The 20,230-nt window shown below is 25.4% G+C and overlaps 8 protein-coding genes across 8 annotated transcripts; 5 read left to right on the plus strand and 3 right to left on the minus strand. All coding sequences in view use genetic code 12, as the record gives it.

Annotated features, from left to right (window-relative positions):
- Positions 1-659: 659 nt before the first annotated feature.
- KGF55_003072 (uncharacterized protein) lies at positions 660-2,105 on the plus strand (the record flags this gene model as incomplete). The annotated part of the gene is made up of 1 exon (XM_051757826.1): positions 660-2,105. One exon carries the CDS (start codon positions 660-662, stop codon positions 2,103-2,105), a length of 1,446 nt encoding a protein of 481 aa, XP_051614513.1.
- A 483-nt stretch (positions 2,106-2,588) lies between these two features.
- Positions 2,589-7,769, plus strand: KGF55_003073 (uncharacterized protein; the record flags this gene model as incomplete). The annotated part of the gene is made up of 1 exon (XM_051757827.1): positions 2,589-7,769. One exon carries the CDS (start codon positions 2,589-2,591, stop codon positions 7,767-7,769), a length of 5,181 nt encoding a protein of 1,726 aa, XP_051614514.1.
- A 1,623-nt stretch (positions 7,770-9,392) lies between these two features.
- Positions 9,393-11,045, plus strand: OPI1 (transcriptional regulator; the record flags this gene model as incomplete). The annotated part of the gene is made up of 1 exon (XM_051757828.1): positions 9,393-11,045. One exon carries the CDS (start codon positions 9,393-9,395, stop codon positions 11,043-11,045), a length of 1,653 nt encoding a protein of 550 aa, XP_051614515.1.
- A 695-nt stretch (positions 11,046-11,740) lies between these two features.
- Positions 11,741-14,629, plus strand: KGF55_003075 (uncharacterized protein; the record flags this gene model as incomplete). Its single annotated transcript, XM_051757829.1, has 1 exon — positions 11,741-14,629. One exon carries the CDS (start codon positions 11,741-11,743, stop codon positions 14,627-14,629), a length of 2,889 nt encoding a protein of 962 aa, XP_051614516.1.
- Positions 14,630-15,848: 1,219 nt separating this feature from the next.
- On the minus strand, positions 15,849-16,076 carry KGF55_003076 (uncharacterized protein; the record flags this gene model as incomplete). The annotated part of the gene is made up of 1 exon (XM_051757830.1): positions 15,849-16,076. One exon carries the CDS (start codon positions 16,074-16,076, stop codon positions 15,849-15,851), a length of 228 nt encoding a protein of 75 aa, XP_051614517.1.
- An 821-nt stretch (positions 16,077-16,897) lies between these two features.
- KGF55_003077 (uncharacterized protein) lies at positions 16,898-18,016 on the plus strand (the record flags this gene model as incomplete). Its single annotated transcript, XM_051757832.1, has 1 exon — positions 16,898-18,016. One exon carries the CDS (start codon positions 16,898-16,900, stop codon positions 18,014-18,016), a length of 1,119 nt encoding a protein of 372 aa, XP_051614518.1.
- A 66-nt stretch (positions 18,017-18,082) lies between these two features.
- On the minus strand, positions 18,083-19,099 carry RPC40 (DNA-directed RNA polymerase core subunit; the record flags this gene model as incomplete). Its single annotated transcript, XM_051757833.1, has 1 exon — positions 18,083-19,099. One exon carries the CDS (start codon positions 19,097-19,099, stop codon positions 18,083-18,085), a length of 1,017 nt encoding a protein of 338 aa, XP_051614519.1.
- A 363-nt stretch (positions 19,100-19,462) lies between these two features.
- On the minus strand, positions 19,463-20,192 carry KGF55_003079 (uncharacterized protein; the record flags this gene model as incomplete). The annotated part of the gene is made up of 2 exons (XM_051757834.1): positions 19,463-19,726; positions 19,776-20,192. 2 exons carry the CDS (start codon positions 20,190-20,192, stop codon positions 19,463-19,465), a joined length of 681 nt encoding a protein of 226 aa, XP_051614520.1.
- Positions 20,193-20,230: the final 38 nt, after the last annotated feature.

Below are 20,230 nucleotides of genomic sequence, written 5' to 3' on the forward strand. Positions count from 1 at the left end.
TAATAAATCTTCTTATCTTGAAAAGAAAAAACAAAAATCTTGCAAGTATCTCAAGGAAACAAAACTTATCAGTCATTGCTCAATCAAATAATTGATCTAGACCTTAATGACATCTGATCTTGATTTAAAAAAGTTCTTTTTTGCTCAAAAAATGCAAGTTAATGTAAATTATTGCAAGTTTTAAAATAAAGTTCATCCAAGGAAAGTTTTGAAATAGAAAAGGAAGATCCAAATACCTATACATTTGTTAGTCCTTTTGTGCTACGATTCCAAGTCTATTGAAGCATAACAACTTTAAATTGACAGATTATTTTTAAATTCAAAATCTTGACAAGTAGATTGAACCCAATACAATATTCTATTTTTGTGTGACTTATCAAGATTAAGGGTATTGCTTTTTTTTTTTTGAAGTATTAAAGATTTATTGATATGCTAGATACTTAAGATTGGTTCTTTAAATCTAAGTTTGTTACTAATGTTAAATGGTGATATTCATATTCCCATACAAAATTTTATATTTTTATTTTTTTTTTGTGTATGATTTTTTGTTTAAATAACAAATTATTTGGCAACACAATTTTTAAATTACAATTTTACTGAAACAAAACAACCTTTTAAAGCCATCAAGAGTAATAATCAAGTGACTGTATCATTCCTAAATGAGTAAGAGTATTGTCAAGAAGTCGGGACCTATGCCCAGACTACCTTCATTTCAACAATTAAATGATACAATTAAAGATTCATCAATTAATACAAAAGATATAGATCAAAATCAGAATCATAATTCAAATCAGAATTCAAATCAAAATCAAAATCAAAAAATCTTGAATTATTCTTCTGCTTTTAAAAATTTAGCTTTATATCAAGAAAGTCAATCATCATCATCAAATAATATCAAGAATGAATTAATTCAAGGAGAACCACTTTTACCATTATTACCAGGATCATCTTCATCAGCTGCAGCACAATCAAAACAAGAACAACACCAACAACAACAATTACAAGAACAAGAATTGACTAAGCAAGACAATCAACAACAACAACAACAACAACAGATTCAAGAATTACATCAACCATTACAACAACCTCCACCAATTCAACAAGGTAATAATCTTTTAGGTCCAGAATATTCATATGGTACTTCACTTTATGATCGTCATGAAAGTTTTCCAAATCAATTTTTTTCAATTAATGGTAAAAATGATTTAATGAAAACTTATTCAATTTCAACATCTCCTGTATCAATTGATAGTATGTATTCACAAAATAATAGCAACGTAGTTAAAAATGATACAGGAAATTCTAGTAGTGATGAAAATTATGAATTTATATCTAATTTAATACAATTTTTAACAAAATTTGATTCGAAAGTTAAAGAAGTTAGTGTATTACTGTATTATTCTCATGAGAATTATGAACAAATTATGAGAAATGTTATAAAAGGGATGAAAAATGAAAATGTTTGTGAATTATTATTTAATTTTAAAAAAATTGTTGAATTATTAGAAAATATTCAAGCAAAATATCCATTAGAACATCCTCATCGTCATCATAATCATCATAATCATCATAACAACAACAATCATCATCATAATTCAAATCATCATTTTACTCATAATGGAACTTCAAGTAATTATGATCATAATCATACAAATGGTGAATCTTTAAAAAGATCAATGAGTCATCAATCTTTACCAATTAACGTAAAAAGAAATAGAAAAAAATTATTAAATGGTATAACATTAAATGAAAATGGAGTTAGACTTTTACCTGATGATTTTGATCATTCTTCAAATCCAATTTTATCCAGTAATGATTTTAATGGTTCTAGCAGCTCAAGACATAATATGAATTCTTCTAATAATGGATATGATGATATTAAATCATCATTTTATAATAATAATAAACCATTAGTTACTTGTCAACATTGTTTATCTCAAGAAACTCCAGAATGGAGAAGAGGTCCTGAAGGTAGTAGAACTTTATGTAATGCTTGTGGATTATTTTATTCAAAATTAATTAAAAAATTTGGATTACGTGGTGCTGATAAAGTAATGCTTGAAAGGAAACAAAGTGGAGCAGTTAATGATAGAAGGATATTATGAAGAACTTTGATGCACTTTTTTTTTTCAGAATTGGATTTTTCAAAACATCGTTGGTTTTTTCGACATTTGGTTAATGTCTTCCCATTTCTCTAAACAATTTTTCAGCTAGGACTTTTTTCAACTTTTCTTTTTGTATAATTCGATAATTGTATTTCTTGTACCATAACATGAGTATAATGATTCACTGACTCTAGCCTTTATGAAGCTAATGAATATTCTCTTAGTTATAAAATTCTGAAACAATTGATATAAATCTATCAATTTTGTGTTAAAAAAATCTTATGTGCAGTTCTGTTCATCTCATCCAAAAATTCAGATTTCTAAATTTTGATTTCAATTCTTTGCAACACATTTTCAAGATTAGAAGGAAAGACAAAGTCGTTTATACAACACCAAAACTAGGATAGGTCACATCGGAAGTGATAGATAGACAAAAACCACATATATATGTTCAGCTAAACAAACAAACAAACAAACAAAGGAATGTCAGATACAACAAAATCTACATTAAGTAGTAATGAACTTGCATTTCCAAGAGGTGGTAATACAAAATTAACACCATTAGAAGTTAAAGAAATATCAAATGAAGCAACAAAAGATGTGTTATTTGAAATAAATGAAAAAAAGAGAACCAATGAGTCAAATCAAGACAACAGTAAATTAAAACAACGTAAAAAATCAAGAAGAAGTAATAATACAAAAAATGAAAAAATAGAGGAAGAAGAAGATTCAAATAAATTATCTATTGAATATTTAAATTTTAAAAATTTATTTCCTGGATCATTAGTATTTGGACAAATTCAATTTATAAATAAATTAGATATAGGTTTAGCATTAGAAAATAATTTAGTTGGTTATATACCTATTACTTCAATAAGTTCACAAATTACAGAATTAATAAATCAATATGAAAACGAAAGTGAAGAAGAAGAAGAAGAAAGTGATGACGAAAATGATCAAGATAATGAAGAATCTACTACTATAGCTAATTTAAAAAATCAAAAAGAATTTCCAGATTTAAAATCTATTTTTAAAATTGGATCATGGTTAAAAGCAAAAGTTGTTGAATCAAATGATGAGTCAAACCAAAAAAGAAAAAGAATAGAATTAAACATTGAACCAGATCAAGTTAATAATAATTTAGAAAAAGAAGATTTAATTCCAGGTAATATATTACAAGCTTCAATAAAATCAATTGAAGATCATGGTATTGTTTTAGATTTAGGAATTAATGGATATTCCGGGTTTATATTAAATAAAGATATAGACAATGAATCAATTTCACTAAAAGAGGGTTTAGTTATTTCAACTATTATAAGTTCAAAACCATCAGGTAGAATAATAAATTTAAAACCACTTGATTCAACCACAACATCAACTAAAAAATCAATCACCACAATATCATCAATAGATTCAATTCAACCAGGTATAATAGTAGATGCATTAGTTAATGAAAATTCAGAATTAGGAATATTCACAAAAGTATTTGGATTAATTAATGGTACAATAAATTTATCAGATTTACAAGATTTTAATATAACAAATATAAAAGAAAGATTTGCTGTAGGAAATACAGTAAAAGCAAGAATATTAGCTATATTATCATCAAATGGAATTAAAAAATTGATATTATCCGTATTACCAAATGTTTTAAATTTACAAAATGAAGAATCTAAAAATAATTCATTGGAAGCGTTTCCCGTTGGTCATATTTTTGAAGAAATTGAAATTATTGGTTCAGATAAAGAATATTTATTTGGAAAATTTGGATCAAATGAATTATATGGACAAATTCATAATTCAAATATTGATACTAAACAAAAAACATTAATTGATTATAATATTGGTTCAAAACATAAATCAAGAGTTATTGGTTTTAATATAATTGATAATTTATTAATATTATCATTAGATCCAGCAGTTATTAAAGCTGAATATTTAAATGTTAAAGATATACCAATAGGTACTTTAATAAATTGTGAAATTACAAAAGTTTTACCTGATTCTGAAGGTATAAATGTTAAATTTTTAGATAATAAGTTTAATGGATTTATACCAAGTAATCAAATGTCAGATATTAAACTTATATATCCTGAAAAAAAATTTAGAATTGGGTCCAAAATAAAAGGTAGACTATTGGGATTCAACAAGAATTTACCTCAAATAACTATTAGAAAATCATTAGTTAATTTAGATAATGATGAAATATTATATAATTTTGATCAAGCTTTCATAGGTTTCAAAACAAATGCAATAATTTCAAAATTTGTTCATGGAGGAGTTATTGTATCATTTTTTGGAAATTTAAAAGCATTTTTACCCAAAAATGAAATTTCAGAAACTTTTGTTGATGATGCAAGTAAATATTTAAAATTAAATCAAGTTGTTAAAATTAAAATTTTAGATATATTGGACAAGGAAAAAAGATTAATTGTTACTTTAAAACAATCAACTTCTTTATCTTCAGTTCAACGTGATGAAATTAATAAACTAATTCCTGGAGAATCTATAATTAAAGCTATAATATCTGAAAAGACGAATAATTCAGTATTAGCTGAAATTGAAAATTCAAATATTAGAGGAGTTATATATGATGGTCAATTATCTGATGGAAATTATGAACAAAATCGTTCATTATTAAAAAAATTAAAAATTTCAAGTGAAATTGAAACATTAGTGTTGGAAAAAGATTTAAAAGCAAGAACTGTTATATTAACTGCCAAAAATTCATTAATTGAAGCTTCTAAAAGCAAACAATTCCCCATAGATCTTGAAGATATACAACAAAATAAAATTATAAAAGGTTATGTTAAATCAGTTACAAATTTAGGTATATTTGTTTGTTTTACTGGAAGATTAACTGGTTTAATATTAGCAAAATATGCAATAAAAAATCAAGCGGAAGATATTCATAAAAAATTTTATAAAAATCAATCATTAACTTGTAAAGTTCTTAGTATTGATTTTGAAAATAAAAGATTCTTATTAACATTAGCATCAAATAATGAAATAAATAATAATAATGATAAAATTATAAATCCAATTGATAAAACAAAAAATTTAATAAGTGATTATAGTGAAAATTCAATTACTTCATGTATTATAAAATCAATAAAGGGAACTCAATTAAATGTTCAATTAGGTGATAATTTACAAGGTAGAATAGATATAACAAAATGTTTTAATAATATAAAAGATATAAAAAATTTAAATCAACCACTTTCAATTTTTAAAAAGGGAGAAATTTTAAATAATGTTAAAATTTTAGGAATTCATGATGTTAAAAATCATAGTTATTTACCAATAACTCATAAAAATTCAAATAAACAAAATATTTTAGAATTATCATTAATTGATAATACAGATTCTACAGACGTACAAAAATCAATTTCTAATTTTAAAATAAATGAAGAAATTTTATGTTTTGTAAATAATATTGATAAAGGATATTTATGGGTTTCAATTACACCACAAATAAAAGGCAGAATTTCATTTTTTGATTTAAGTAATAATGGAGAAATATTAAATGAAGATATTGATAATAAATTCCCCATTGGTTGTGCAATAAAAGCACGAGTTAAAAATATTAATAATGAATTTAAAATCTTGGAATTATCTATTAGAGATAAATATATTGAATCTATTAATGATTTAGTAGTTGGTGAAAATTATCCTGGTAGAATTATCAAGATTAAAGATATGTATGTTTTAGTTGACTTAGGTAATAAAATTATTGCATCATCATTTATAACTGATGCATTAAATAATTATTCGAATAAATTATCTTCAATTTTTCAAATTAATGATTATGTATCTGCAAAGATATTAGATATTGATTTAGATCAACAAAAAGTATCAGTTAGTTTAAAAACAAATGAATCAATAGATAAAACAATAAATTCAATAGACGATTTAAAAAGAGGTGATATTGTAAAGGGTTTTATTAAAAATATTAATAATAATGGTGTATATATTTCATTAGGTCGTTCAATTTTTGCATTAGCAAGAGTTTCAGATTTAAGTGATTCATATTTAAAAGATTGGAAAAAATATTTTAAAATTAATCAATTAGTAACTGGTAAGATTATAAATTGTAAAGAAGAAGGTAGAATATTAATTACCCTAAAAGAGAGTTTAATAAATGGTAAATTAAATTACTTAAAATCTTTTGAAGATTTAAAAATTGGTGAAATTTATGAAGGTATTGTAACAAAATCTACGGATTTTGGAGTTTTTATAAAATTAAATAATACTTTAAATATCACGGGGTTATGTCATAGATCTGAAATTTCAGAAAATTCAGAAATTCAAAATCCCGTTAAATTATTTGGTGAAGGTGATTTAGTTAAAGTTAAGATTTTAAAAATTGATGAAGATAAAAAACAATTGTCTTTAGGTATGAAGGCTTCTTATTTTAATGAGAATGTTGAGGATAATGGAGATAATGAAGTAGTAGATGTTGAAATGGCTGATGCAGAAGAAGATGAGGAAGACGACGAGAATGATTATGAAGATGAAGATGAAGAAAATGAAGATGTAATAATAGACGCCGAAGAAGAAGAAGAAGAAAACGATAGTGAAGATGAAGAGAGTGAAGATGAAAATAATGAAGAAGAATCAGATTCATTACAATTATCAACTAATGGATTTGATTGGACAGCATCAATATTAGATCAAAATCAAAATGAAGAAATATCGTCATCAGAAGATGAAGAAGATGATAACACCACAAATACCAAAAAGTCAAAAAGAAAACAAAAACAATCAAAACAAATTGAAGATAAAACATTAGATTTAAACACCAGAACACCTCAATCAAATTCAGATTTTGAAAGATTAATATTAGGTAACCCCAATAATTCAATATTATGGATGAATTATATGTCATATAATTTACAATTAAGTGAAATTGAAAAAGCAAGAGAAATTGGAAAAAGAGCATTAGAAACAATAAATTATAGAGAAGAAAATGAAAAATTAAATATTTGGATTGCTCTTTTGAATCTTGAGAATTCTTTTGGTACTAATGATTCATTAGATTCAATTTTCAAAAAATCTTGTTCTTATATGGATGAATTTATAATGTATCAAAAATTAATTAATATTTTAAAATTAAGTGAAAAAAATGAAAAATTAGAACAAGAGATATTCCCAAAATTTTTAAAAAAATTTGGGTCCAATTATTTAAGTTGGATAATTTATGGATCATATTTATTAGATCAAGAAGATAGATCTAAAATAAATGAAATTTTAACTAAGGCATTAACAATATTGCCAAAATCTCAACATATAGAATTAATTAAAAATTTTGCAATTTTAGAATTTAAAAAGGGAGATGTTGAAAAGGCAAGATCATTATTTGAAGGATTAATTAGTGATTTACCAAAAAGAATAGATTTATGGAATATTTATTTAGATCAAGAAATTAAATATTATTCAACTATTGATCAAGAAGATAAAGAACAATTAAAACAATTAAAATTACAAATTGAAAATTTATTTGAAAGAGTTATTGAATTAAAAAAGATTAGTAGAAAACAAGTTAAATTTTTTTTTAATAAATGGTTAAAATTTGAAGAAAATATTGGTGATGAAAAAATGATTAAAAAAATTAAATCAAAAGCTATTGAATATGTTGAAAAAAATTCTAATAATAATGAATAAAGATGGTAGTTTTGTTGTATATATAACCTTTTTGTATATTAATGGATAGATAATAAAAGGAATTAAGAAAATTAGTAAGTAACTGTGTGAATGTGAAATTTAAAGTCTCTCTTGTACCACAAATTACATCTCTTCATCCAATTTTGAACAAGATGGAGTAAATTTTTCTGAGTGCTCTATTATTAACTCATTTTTACGTCAAAGAAGTGTTGAAAATCAAAAGAAACTAAGGATAAGGAACAGGAACAGGAACAGGACAAGGAAAAGAAATGTACATAATTAAGATCTAATTAACTAATAATTTATAATTTTTAAATCTGAAACATACTTTTATTGTTCTTTGAGAAAGTAATTAAATTAAGTAGATCCCTTTTGTTCTCTTTACTTAATTAAAGTTTAAGTTTGATGAAATACGTTTGTTCGATTTAATTTATGATCTTCACCTTTAATTTATATTTGGTCCCTAATTAATCCTGTATATTATTAATCATGATGTAATGCAAGATTCCTTAAAATAAATTACACAAAAGTATAAATTGGTAGCAGCCCAAAAACACAATAAAGTTACACAAACTTAACATAAATATATATCACATGCTTCTCTCTTTGAGATCATATGAAAGTTTATTATTATTATGTCATTTATTATTAACTATTATATTACTACCAATTTACTACTATACAAATTTCATATGATACTATTACTGATACTGCTATTGATAGTATTAAACTTTCCTTCTCTACAATTAATAAAGTGATTAACTGATATTATACGTAACACAAATACTTAATAGTAACATAGGTTTCCATAGATAAGATATAAATTAGAGATGAGATAAGCATTACTCTAATACCGATGTAGTAGTCAAGTAATACTATTTTGTTGAGTTAAATATCCTCTCTCTGTGTCTGTTGTTAAGTCGAGTTATAGACACACAGACATTGGTTAAATTAAAATTTTCACATACTTAGTCTACATACATATAAAATATTATGCTTTTATTATTATCACATTCAATGTAAAAAACTTATCAAACGTTTTTTCATAAATCATAAGTAAATCAATTGTCTTTTAACCCTGTGCTTTTTATTTTTCTTAATAAACTTCAATTTGACTTTGTTGGAATCAAAGTGAGACATCGAATGATTAATACTTCTTGCCTCTCTTACTTATACCTCCACTCCCGATATAATTAAAGATAGCATGAGAAAGTAGTTAAATCCGATTTGATTAAAGACAAATTTATCATATTCACTCTCTCGATATTTTTCTCACTCTCTCTCTTTACTTTACTTTACTTTACTTTACAACAAAAATTATATATATAAACTTTAAACTAACTTAACTTAACTTACTTTTATATATAATCAAATTAATTTCCATCAACAACTTTTTTTTTTCAATTTGATTCATTCATCATAACTTGGAAAAGAACTTACTACCAAGAAGTTATACAACTACTACTTTTTACTTCAAAAATCAAGATTCTGGAAATCTTTTGTTGTATTAATTACTTTTATTACTGTTAATAACAACTACACCACTTTTATATATTTCAATATTTAGTGCCATTAAAGAGTTAATCATCAATATATCAATAAACCAATATATCAACAATCAAAATGTCAATAGGGTATCCATCACAACAACAACAACAACAACAATACCACCCCCACCAACAACCTCCAAAACAACAAACTAATCCACAATTAAATAATCAACAATCAAATTCATCTATACAATCAAACATATCAAATTCAGTTAATAATACATCACAATTATCAAATGGTCCTCCACCACCTTATTCAAAATCATTACCAACTACAGCAACTGATATAACTGATATATCTTCATTATCAACTAATTCATCAACATCTTCATATCAACAACAACAACAACAATACCCTCAATCACATTCAAATTCAAATTCAAACCCAAACCAGCCGCATGATCAAAATGATTTAGTAACTGCTGCTCAAGCTTTAACTCAATTAACAAGAAGCAATACTCCACCATCAGATGTTGATACTATAGTAACAAGAGATAGTGATGAATTATCAATAACAACAACTTCAAGTCAATTTGAAAATAATAATAATAATCAATTACCTTCATTATCACAACAATTTTCAAACCAACATCAAAAACATCCAATTGTTTCAACTGTTAATATGGTTGCAAAACATCCAATTGTAATGAATGCTGTAAAATATTATGAATCACAAAAGAGAAATTATCCAAGTTTTAATTATGCTGCTGGAATAGTTGAAGCTGCTGCAATACCTGTTGTTAATAAAATTGAAGATAATTTAAATACAAGACATCAACAAACAAGATTACCTTCATTTGCATCATTAGAAAGTAATACTCTTAATAACAATAACAGTCATTATAATAGTAGTTCAAATGAATTAACACCAGTTGTATCATTTGATAATAAACAAAAAAAAAGAAGATTATCATCATCATCATCATCAAGTATATCATCATCAACAATAAATACTTCTTATGATACAAAAAAAAGATTACAATTTTGTATTCATATTTTAAAAGCTGCAAATACAAATATAAATTCCAAGATAAATTTTTTACAAAGAAAAATTAATGAAACTGAAATTGCTGTAAAAGAAGAAAGATTTAAATTACAATATCAAAAATCAAATGAAGAACCCAATTCTATTAATAATCAAGTTACTCAAAAAACTCAAACTGAAATTATTGGAACTGTTAAAAAAATAATTCATTTAATTTCAAATTTTAGACCAAGTACATTAGGAGGAACTACTACAACTGCAGCAACCACTAACACAGCAAATGCATCAACTACAACAACTCAAGAATCTTCTGAATTTGGATTATCAAGAATTCCAACAAATATATCATTTTTGCAAGATTATGAATTAAAAAATACAATAAGAGATATAATATTACATTTACCATTATCATTACAACAACAAGAATCAACTGACAGTGGTAATAGTAATGATAAAATATTTGTATTTGCAAAAGAAAGTTTAGATATGATTACAAAATTAACTAATGTTTTCTCTGAACAATTAATTAAAGTAGAAAGTTGGGTAAATGGTGAAGAGCAATTGCAGCAGCAACAACAACAACAACAAACACTAAATACAGTTGATGAAAAAGATTATGAAATGAAGGATTCTTCAAATAATTCTAATGATACTTTAAATTCAAGATGTTCAAGTGAAGAACCTGATGGTTTAACTTCTGCTACTAAAAGAATGAGAATTAATGAATTAATTGATAATTGATTTCTAGGAAGTAGCATAAGTATAAGCATAGCATATTAGTTGTTCTTAACAAGGTTTTTAGCATTATATTGGATTTATATAGTTTTTTTTATAAATTTAAGAATACACTTTTAGATAACTTACCTTTTAAATCTCAAAATATTAGAGTCTTGAACACCTCTTGGTTATGATCTAGAAATATAAATAGAATGGCCATTTTGAAAATTCAATTACGAATTGTACTAGATTTTTCATGGAACACGAGTTCTACGAGGTCAACGCTTTTCTATCTACCCTATAATTTAATATGTGTAGAACTTTTTCATCATATTAGTGTATAGAAACTGATGTAAATCATCACCAAATGTTTTTTTTATTTAAGTACAACCAATTTTTTTTATTGTTTCTTTTTTTCAGTGGGAATATCATTTACATCAAATATCACAAAAATTTTACAACTTACTTATATGTCAATAGACTATTGAATAACATACATTACAACTAATTGACACCAATCTTGAATAAGAAATACAACTGGATAACATATTTCAACTCTTGATTTCAGAACTAAAATCAAATCATAGACAAATTCGAAAACAATTCAAAAGAAGTATCAAACAAATTAAGAAATTAAGACCTTATATCAATTCAAATACAATCTAAACGACCGATATACATTTCAAAATTAGTTAAATTAATGAACTTTTAGCAAAGAAATGTCTTGGACACCAGATCAAAATGCATTAGAACAATTAAAACATATTTTTAAAGGAACATTATCATCAAATAATCAAGAAAGAAAATTAGCAAATGATGCTTTGATACAAGCAAAAGAAAATTCAGAAATTGAAAATTATTTATTAACTTTATTAATAATTGATGATCATACCACAGGATCTGATGTTAGAGCTGCAGCAGGAATAAATTTAAAAAATCATATATTAAAAAATAAATATGATACGGCTACAACAATTGATAGAAGTTTCTTGTTGAATAATATTATGAAAGGTTTAAATTCAAATGATTTATTAGTTCGAAATATTACTGGAAATGTTATAACTACTTTATTTTCAATATATGGATTAGATAAATGGAGTTCTTCATTAAGTCAATTAATACAGCTAGCTAATTCACCTACCTCCGCATCATCAAATGATTATACAACTCAAGAATCAGCAATGAGTGCATTATCTAAAATTTGTGAAGATTCATATTTACAATTAGATCAAGAAATAAATGGTGAAAGACCTTTAAATTATCTTATACCAGAGTTATTAAAAATTTTAGATCTTCCCCTTTCAAATTCAACTTTTAAAATAAAATCATTTGTTATACATTGTATTAATCAATTTATATTATTAAATACTCAATCGTTTCTAATAATTATTGATTTATATCTTGAAAAAATATTTCAATTAGCTCAATTGATAGATAACATAAACAACAAAGATAATTTAAAAGATTTAAATTTATTAAAAAAAAATATTATAATTTCATTTTTATCAATATTAGAAACAAGACCAGATAAATTGGTACCTCATATAGAAGGTATATTAAATTATTGTTTACATATATTAAATTCAACAAATTCATCTCAAGAATTAAGTTTAGAAAGTTGTGAATTTTTATTTAGTTTATCAAATTCCGCTGATTTTAAATTTTTATTTACTATAGATAAATTAAAAATTATTTTACCTATATTATTAGATAAAATGATTTATTCAGAAGATGATTTATTAAATATTGAAATTGAAGATGAAAAAGATGATACTAATATTGAAGATAAAGATGATGATATAAAACCTAATTTTATAAAATCAAAAGATGCTAGAGCTGTATCTAATGGTAATAATAAAAATGGAACAAGTAATGGGAATATTAATGATAATGATAAAAACGATGATGATCAAGAAGATAACGAAGAAGATGATGAAGATGACGATGATGATGAAGATGAAGATGGAACAGACACATACTGGAGTTTAAGAAAATGTTCAGCTGCAACATTAGATATATTAAGTGAAAATTTACCACAAGAAGTTTTAGTATTAGCATTACCTATATTACAAAATAAAATTACATCATCAGAATGGCCAGTTAGAGAAGCAGCAATATTAGCATTTGGAGCAATGAGTTCAAGTTTTATATCATTAGCAAAAGATAAATTACCTGAATTAGTACCATTTTTAGTTGATTTATTAAAAGATCCAAATCCAAGAGTAAGACAAATTACATGTTGGACATTATCAAGATATGTTATATGGATAAATGAAGAAGCTTATGAAGGTGGAAATTATTCAAATTATTTTCAACCTACTTTCCAATCTATTATGAATTGTACATTAGATTCAAAAAAAATTGTTCAAGAAGCTGCTTGTAGTGCATTATCTTCATTTATTGAAGAAAGTGATTTAAATTTAATTGAAAAAAATTTAAACAATTTATTAAATTTATTTACAGAGTGTTTTAAAATTTATCAAAAAAAAAATCTTATAATATTATATGATTGTATACAAACATTTGTTGAAAAAATGGGTTATGAAAATTTATCTGCTGATCCAAATTATGTACAAATTTTATTACCTCCTTTATTAAATAAATGGAATTCATTAAATGATGAAGATAATGCATTATGGCCCCTTTTAGAATGTATGGCATCAATAGCAGCAACTTTAAAAGATCTTTTTGCTCCTTATGCTATTCCAATATATGAAAGATCTTTAACAATATTATCAAATTGTATAATAATGGATCAAAATTGTTCAATAGATCCAAATATAAATTCTCCTGAAAAAGATTTTATTGTTACATCTATAGATTTAATTGATGGATTAATTCAAGGATTTGAATATCATTCAATTGATTTAATTAATTATAATGGTGATTCTAAAAATTCTTCAAATCTTGTGGATTTATTATTAGTATGTTTTGAAGATTATAATCAAGATGTAAGACAATCCGCTTATGCATTATTAGGAGATTTAGCAATATATGTTATAAATATTTTAAAACCTCAATTACATTCAATTTTCCTAAGTATTGGAAATGAAATTAATAATAGATCTTTGGAAACTTATCCAGTTTATAATAATGCAATATGGTCATTAGGTGAAATTATAATAAGATTATCCCACACGGAAATTGAAAATTATTTAGAAAATTTTTTAAATTTATTAATTCCTTTAATAAATGATTCAAGTTTACAAACTACAGTATTAGAAAATTGTTCAATTTGTTTAGGTAGAATGGGAGAAAATGGATCTCAAATATTAGCACCAAGATTGATAGAATTTATTCAACCTTGGTGTAAATATACTTTAAATTTAATAGATAATGAAGAAAAACAAACTTCTGTCCTAGGTATGATAAAAATTATCTCGCTAAATCCAAATGAAGGATTTGGAGGATTATCAACTCAACAAGGTAAAATTAATCTTGCTAAATTTTTAGAAGTTTTAGGTAGCTATATTGATGCTTCATCTTTTTTACAAAATGAATTTTATAAATTAATTCTTAATTTTAAACAATTATTAGGTGATGAAATTTGGGAAAATCAAATTTTAAAATTTGTTAATCCAAAAATTAGACCAAATATTTCTATATAACTTAATTAATTTAATTACAAGTATATATTTTTTTTATATAGATTTTTATAAATGTTATGTTTTAGTATATAGACTATTATGTTGGAGTGAATTAAGATGATTCAATTCTTGGTTGAAAAGATTAATCAACTTAAAACTAAATATACTAGACTTTTAAAAACTGTCTACAAAATCCTAAAATTTTGATGGAATCCAAACCCTTGAAATTGGATCAGCTGTAAAATCAAAAAAAATCTTGAAGAAAGAAAATTTATGCACAAGTTGATATCTTCATAAAAATTCTTTACTCTAGATTTAATTTTTTTTGACTATAGAGCTGATCCTTGGGTTCAAATCTAAATTTCCTTTTCTAACTCATCAACAAATACTTCAGGATAGTAGTCTTGAGTAGTTTGAAAGTCACCTTCTAATGTACAATTCTCGATTTCAATAGCTATATCATCAATAAAGTCCTAGGTATTAAATTTGCAAAATATTTCTTCACCCATTTTAATGTTTCGCCATTAAATTTAGCGATGTCAGCTAAAAACGAAATCATTCAAGGACCTTCAATTTGTCTGTGCCTCATAAATGTATCCGGGTTTTCAATGAACGCATTGTTGATGTAAATGTGATTGTTTTCACCAAATAAACGTTATTTTAAGATAGCAACTGCATCTAATTCAAACATTTACTTCACAGGGATGCAACAATCAAAAACCAGAAGGAGTGGGTAGAATACACATTATAGTCAATAATTTTGTTAAGTATAATATTTACATTTATTATTGACTATAATGTGTATTCTACCAACTCCTTCTGGTTTCAACAAATTTCCACTCGCATCCATAGCAAGTATTTCACCTTTTCTCCTATCTAAATCTTCAAAAAATCTTTTCTTCATTGATTATAGAAATCAGAGCACCACTATCATAGATAACAGAAATTTGTTTATGCAAAAATTCGTGGTGCCTAGTGTTAAATAAACACTACCACCTAACCACCTAACCCTTACTGTGGTTTACCACCTCTTTTGGGTCCAATAGAAGGTTTCCCAACCTTCCCTTTAAACTTTTGATGATGAATTTTCTTTTTACCATAATCCTTTACATCGGTTTCTTTTTTTGATGCTTGGTCTTTGTTTGGTTTCAGAATCTTTATAACATTGTAGGGGGGTTGGTTCAGTCTTTTAGGACCTACAGCAAGTAATTTAGCAGTTGGCAACTTCTTATCAACAGCATCAATAACCCATAGCAGGTTTAGATTTAGTTTTGTTCAGTTCATGTTGAATAAGTATTTCCTCAGCTGGATAAAATAAAGTTCTCTCATTTTCGTCAGACTCTGACAACAATCTTGTTAGAAGAACTGGGATTGGAGCTTCCAAGAAAATATTGTGTAAATAAGCATTAAGGTCATTTGAAGCACCGGTAGATATCGACCGATGAAGGAATTCATTGAAAGCTGGCATTCTATAATCAATTGCATAATCAGCAATCCACAATTTTAGACTATGTTTAATCTGTTTGGTAAAGTTAGGTTCAACATTCTTCAAATGACGGTACAACTCGTGGTAATTCTTATATCTTGCAATATAAGGATTGAATTTTAAAGCACTGAAGGCATTATAGTGTATTTCTGCTATCGTTTATAGATATCTTTTAAACCTTGCCCATTTTTCTTTACTATAATTCCTGACCACTGATCGAATGAATTTATTTCATAAAATTGCTTTCTTAAAATAACGTGATTTTGGTGAAAACCTATTCATTGACATGTTTGATTTATATACCATTTTTGCTGACGAAAATGAAATTTTCTAATACGAATTCTAAAAAAATTAATAGACAAGTTATGTTGAGTACAAAATCTTTAATAACGCTACCGTGTAACAGTAATCAAAAGCGAGTTGTTGAATTACTTAACGACTAATGTTGCTGTTGATTGGTGTTAATCTTATTAAACTTAACTCGAAGATAAATATAGATACGTATTAAGTGATGATAATTAGTTAAAGATTGTGAGTCTAGTTCTATCCATGTATGTATGAGTTAGGATAGTTGTGGTACGGATGTTTGAAGAAGTTTAATAATTTACCGCTTAGGTAAAGATTTTAAAAAAACTTAAATTGGTATTTATTTGCGCTTTACAATGTTTCAAAATATAAGACGGAATTTTGAAAAATTATACTTAACTTTGATAAGAATATGAAGAAAAACAATCATTTAATGATGATTTCCAACAAGATAGGAAATATTTCGTTCTTTCACTTTTCATGATTTGTCAACTTAGATGTTCCAGCTAACAATCTTAATTCTAGCAGTGGGATTTCTAGTGTATCAATTATGTACATTATACAAATCTAATAAACAAAACTCAATTAATCCAATTCTTCAAAACATTACAGCAATAGATTCCAAGTTCCAATGGCAAAACCAAACTCCATTAAAGATTAGACCATTTGTTGGTAAAACAAATTTTAATCCTTCAATGGGAATAAAAAAAATTTCTCATATTCCTAATGAATGGCTATTAATTGAAGATACATATTTAAAATGTACTTCTTTAAAACAACAATCATTAAATTCAAATCCTAATCAAACTATGTATATATGTAATGATCCAAGTTCAATTAATGCATTAAAAGAATTTTATGATTTAGTTTTTGAGTTTTATATTAAAAGATATCCTCAATATTTCATATATAATAAATCATTAAATGAAGTTACAAATGCAATTAACGGGTTTAAATTCAAACTTAACACTAAACATCTAACTCCAAAACAAATGTTAATTAATTTAGGTTCAAATATGGAAGAAGATTTTATATTAATGTTGAAACCTCAAGATTCAAAAAATAAGTCAGAAGAAGAATACATATTAAAAAGTACAATTGTTGGTTTTCCAGCTGGTTTTGATGCATCAGAATTATTTAATAAACCAATTTCATTTATTCATAATCCTGTACCACAATATACTCAAAGATTAAAACCATCAATGAATAAATTTTTTAATAATTTATCAAAAAAGGATTTATGGATAAGATTTAATTGGTCAATTCAAACTCATTCTAATTATTTTACATTATCTAATCATGGAAGAATTGGTGATAAACCACCTGAAAAATTAAAACGTAATGAAATTGATTTTAAAAATGGCTGTTTTTTAAGATGTGAGAGACAAATATTATTTAGATTACCTAAATCTAATGCTATAATTATGACTACGAGAACTTATTTAACAAGTTTATTTCAAATTAAAAAAGAAGGATTAAGTAAAGATTTGATATTTGGAATACGTTCATTGCCTGATGATTTAGCATTTTATAAGAAAAGACATGTTTGGGATGATGCAGTTATTGAATATTTATCAAGAGAAGAGGACAAAGAAGAACAACTTGAAAAACCGTGATCCAGATCCATTTCTATTACATTATCATTTATTTATTTATTACAAATTATAGATACAAATTTAATCTTATTGACCAATTGGACAATTTCTTAAATATTCAGCTTTACTCTTCAATACCCTAACACTTTTAAAAAATATTTCTTCTGGTGACATTGCACCAGTTGATTCAACATTAAAAATAAAATGATCTCTTTTTCTACCTAATTTAACTTTGTTTTCAAATTCAGGATGTCTTAAAACTTCTCTTGATACTGTATCTTTTCTTGCATCTTTTACATAAGCTTCATTTTGTTTATTTATACCAATTACACCAACTGGAAAACATTTTTGAAATTTTTTTGCTAAATCTCCTGTTATTGGTTCTAATATATCTATTACTGGTAATAATCTATATGATGCAGTTGCAACTGGTGAAAATTTTGCATGATCTGATCCAATACCTAATACACAATGAGCTCTTAATGAAATTTCTTGACCTGGTCTTAATTTTGCAATTAAAATATTTGGATCTGTTGGTACAACTGGTTTATTTTTAAATTTTTCAACTTGTGAACCTTGAGGTTCAAATTTTAAATCTTTTGCATAAACATTACTATTTTTATATAATTCATTTGGATTTGTTGAATCTTTTGGTGCATTTAGATTTCTTGAACATGTTACATCTAATGATAAAACTATTGTATTATCTTCAGTATAACGATCTTTTTCATCAATTGATTTATCTACCCAAGTTAACATATCTGGATCAACATCTAATGGTATTAATCCAATTCTATGTGCTAATACTTCATCTTGTATTACTGATGTATTCATAAATGAATACACATATTCAACCGCTACACTAGGAATTTCTGCTATCATTATTCTACGAAATGCATTTGCTATTGATGTATCTATATGTATTAAATCAAATGTTGCTTCTCTTTTAGTTAAATTTGTCACCACTATTTCAAAATCTTGAGCAAATTTATCAGTATTCCATGAATAATCTTTCCCACTTGAATTTTCATGACCTGGATAGTCTGTTGACGAAGTATTTGTTACTCTATTATATTCTATCCCTACTATGTTATCATCGGACATTGTGATTATATATGAGGTATGAAAAGTTGAAGAAAGTTTGTGTTTGTATTAAGTATAAAGAATGAAACTAAGAATAATGAATATATGAAGATGCTTTTAAAAGTGATTTTGATGATCTTTTGGTCTTGGTCTTTTTATTTATCGGTGATATTTCACTTCCGATTTGAAAAAAAATTATTAGGAAGATCATCTTGTTTCATATTGATATATTACGTGCTACCAAATTTTTCCGATTTCATACCATTCTCCATATCTCATAAACTTAGGTTTTGAAATCCGTCATGATCTAAAATTTATAATATTGTAATATTAAATAACATCTATATCTATAGTCTAGTCTATATATCAAGTTTTTTTAAACATTTACTCCAAATAATATTTAGCTTTATCAAGCATGTTTAAATTTGTAATGATCTCATATTCACCATCTTCAGATTCATCAAACAAATGAGAAGCTTCAGGATGCGGTATCCATATCACATGAGCATTTGAGGCTACTCCGGATTTAACCCCAATATGACTATCTTCAAATATTAGACACTCCTCTATTTTTATATTCTCTAACCCTTTTGAATTCCTGTCAGCGTTGATACTGTCTAGACAAGCATGCCATATATCTGGATGAGGCTATACCAAGTTAGTAAAAGTTTAAATTCGATCTTGTGCAGATACTTACCTTTCCTCTACCATCTGCTATTCTTTTGTCATCACCAGTCACTATATGATCTCCAAAATATTCAAACCCTTCTTTCAAATGACCTGTCTTTCTCTCATAATTCAATAAAGTGGAACTTGTACCCAAAGCCATTGGAATTTTTTTCTGTTTTAAATAATCCAATAATTCTAAAGCCCCTGGTAAAAAATGGGTTTTGGGCCACTTTGTTAATTGAATATCTGAGACTTCTTTCAAATATTCTTCTGCTGTAAGTGGTAACTTATACTCATTAATTATAACATTTGTAGCGTAAGACCCTGGTAATCCTGCAACTTTTATTTTTTTATCCCAGGTAAATGGACCTTTTCCATATCTTGCTAATAATTCTGTTGTAGCCTCCGTATATAAGTCTTCTGTATTTAACAAGGTTCCATCCATGTCTGCACAATTATTAGTATTTAATTCCAAACAGACAT

Source organism: Candida pseudojiufengensis (assembly GCF_024610245.1).
Source record: "Candida pseudojiufengensis strain CBS 10847 chromosome Unknown scaffold4, whole genome shotgun sequence".
NCBI lineage: Eukaryota > Fungi > Ascomycota > Pichiomycetes > Serinales > Debaryomycetaceae > Lodderomyces > Lodderomyces pseudojiufengensis.